This window comes from Lactuca virosa, chromosome 9, assembly GCF_052849685.1.
Source record: "Lactuca virosa cultivar CGN04683 chromosome 9, Lactuca_virosa_CGN04683_v6, whole genome shotgun sequence".
In the NCBI taxonomy this organism is placed as follows: Eukaryota; Viridiplantae; Streptophyta; class Magnoliopsida; order Asterales; family Asteraceae; genus Lactuca; species Lactuca virosa.
Window position 1 is genome coordinate 167372105 of NC_136434.1, and position 1227 is coordinate 167373331.

The 1227-nt window shown below is 31.8% G+C and overlaps 1 protein-coding gene across 1 annotated transcript; it reads left to right on the forward strand.

Annotated features, from left to right (window-relative positions):
* The first annotated feature begins 211 nt into the window (after positions 1–211).
* LOC145141078 (uncharacterized) lies at positions 212–791 on the forward strand. Its single transcript, XM_079074423.1, has 2 exons — positions 212–269; positions 374–791. The coding sequence occupies exons 1-2, from the start codon at positions 225–227 to the stop codon at positions 608–610; spliced, it is 282 nt and encodes a 93-aa protein (XP_078930549.1). The 5' UTR covers positions 212–224; the 3' UTR covers positions 611–791.
* The last annotated feature ends 436 nt before the right edge of the window (positions 792–1227 follow it).

Here is a 1227-nt window from a genome sequence, read left to right on the forward strand (position 1 = left end):
TTAAATTTATAACGAGTATTAAAAAATCATTCTAAACAACTAAATATAATTATAAAAAAAGAAAAAAAATAAAATAAAATAATACTGTATTGAGTTGTTGCACTTTGTTTAATAGGTTTGATAACGTGGGTCCCACTAGCTTTTATGGCCCAGCCAAATTACACCATCTATAAATGCCAATAAATACTTATTTTACTCGCTAAAACCTTCAACTACATAAAAACATGAGATCTCTTTCGACTAGTTTGTTTTTCTTCTCCCTTATTCTAGTAAGGGTTCATTCATTTTCATGTTCATGTAGAGTGCAATTTTATTCAAAATTCTTGAATTTTTCCAATTTTCTATAACTATTTTTCTGGTTTTTGGTGTTTAGCTAGCAAGTCTCCATGATGCAAGAGAAGGCCCTAAAGAATACTGGAGAAGTGTAATGAAAGATGAACCCATGCCAAAGGCGATTCAAGATGTTCTTATTCAAGATTCAACTCAATCAAATAATAACAAAGATCGGTTCACAAAGAATTTTGATACAAAACCTAATCTTATAATTTATCACTCTCATGTGATCTATAATCAAAAAGATCATGAGTTAGTTTCTTCTAAGATGAACTAAATCCTTTGTTTAAGAATTAAGCGGTGATATTTCTTTCGTGAATGCATTTAAAGTCTGGGTTAAACATTTTTGTGTGCTAAGACAAAATATTTCGTCTCATAAATTTATCTTTTATCAACTTAAAATAGATTTGTAATGATTATTTATTTTTTGTGATATTGATTTTGTTGTTTTCATATTATTTATTGCACCTTCTAGTTTTATAATTAATCTTGCCTTAGAAAACGAATGCACTCCTATCATCCTTTGTATATATTACAAAATAAATAGTTTAAATTTGATTTTGATTTATGATATGAAAGTTGCGGAAGATAAGTTGGTGTTTAGTCATACCGGGTTTGCCCCTGACGGACGTACGCCCTGCGTACAAGTGGTACGCCCAGCGTACCAGGGGGCTAACCCTGTATCATGCATGCTTCGAAATATGCTCGACGTACCTTATGTACGCACAACGTATTAGGTCTTAAGTCAAAATATAAAGGGACAATAAATAGATAAGATTTACCTTGACATAAATGATACTACAACTAGAAAGGTGACCCCCACGTTGCGGGGGTCGGAAGGTGTCACTTTTGTGTGGAAGTATAGTACATTGTTCTAATTGGTAGATACAGTAA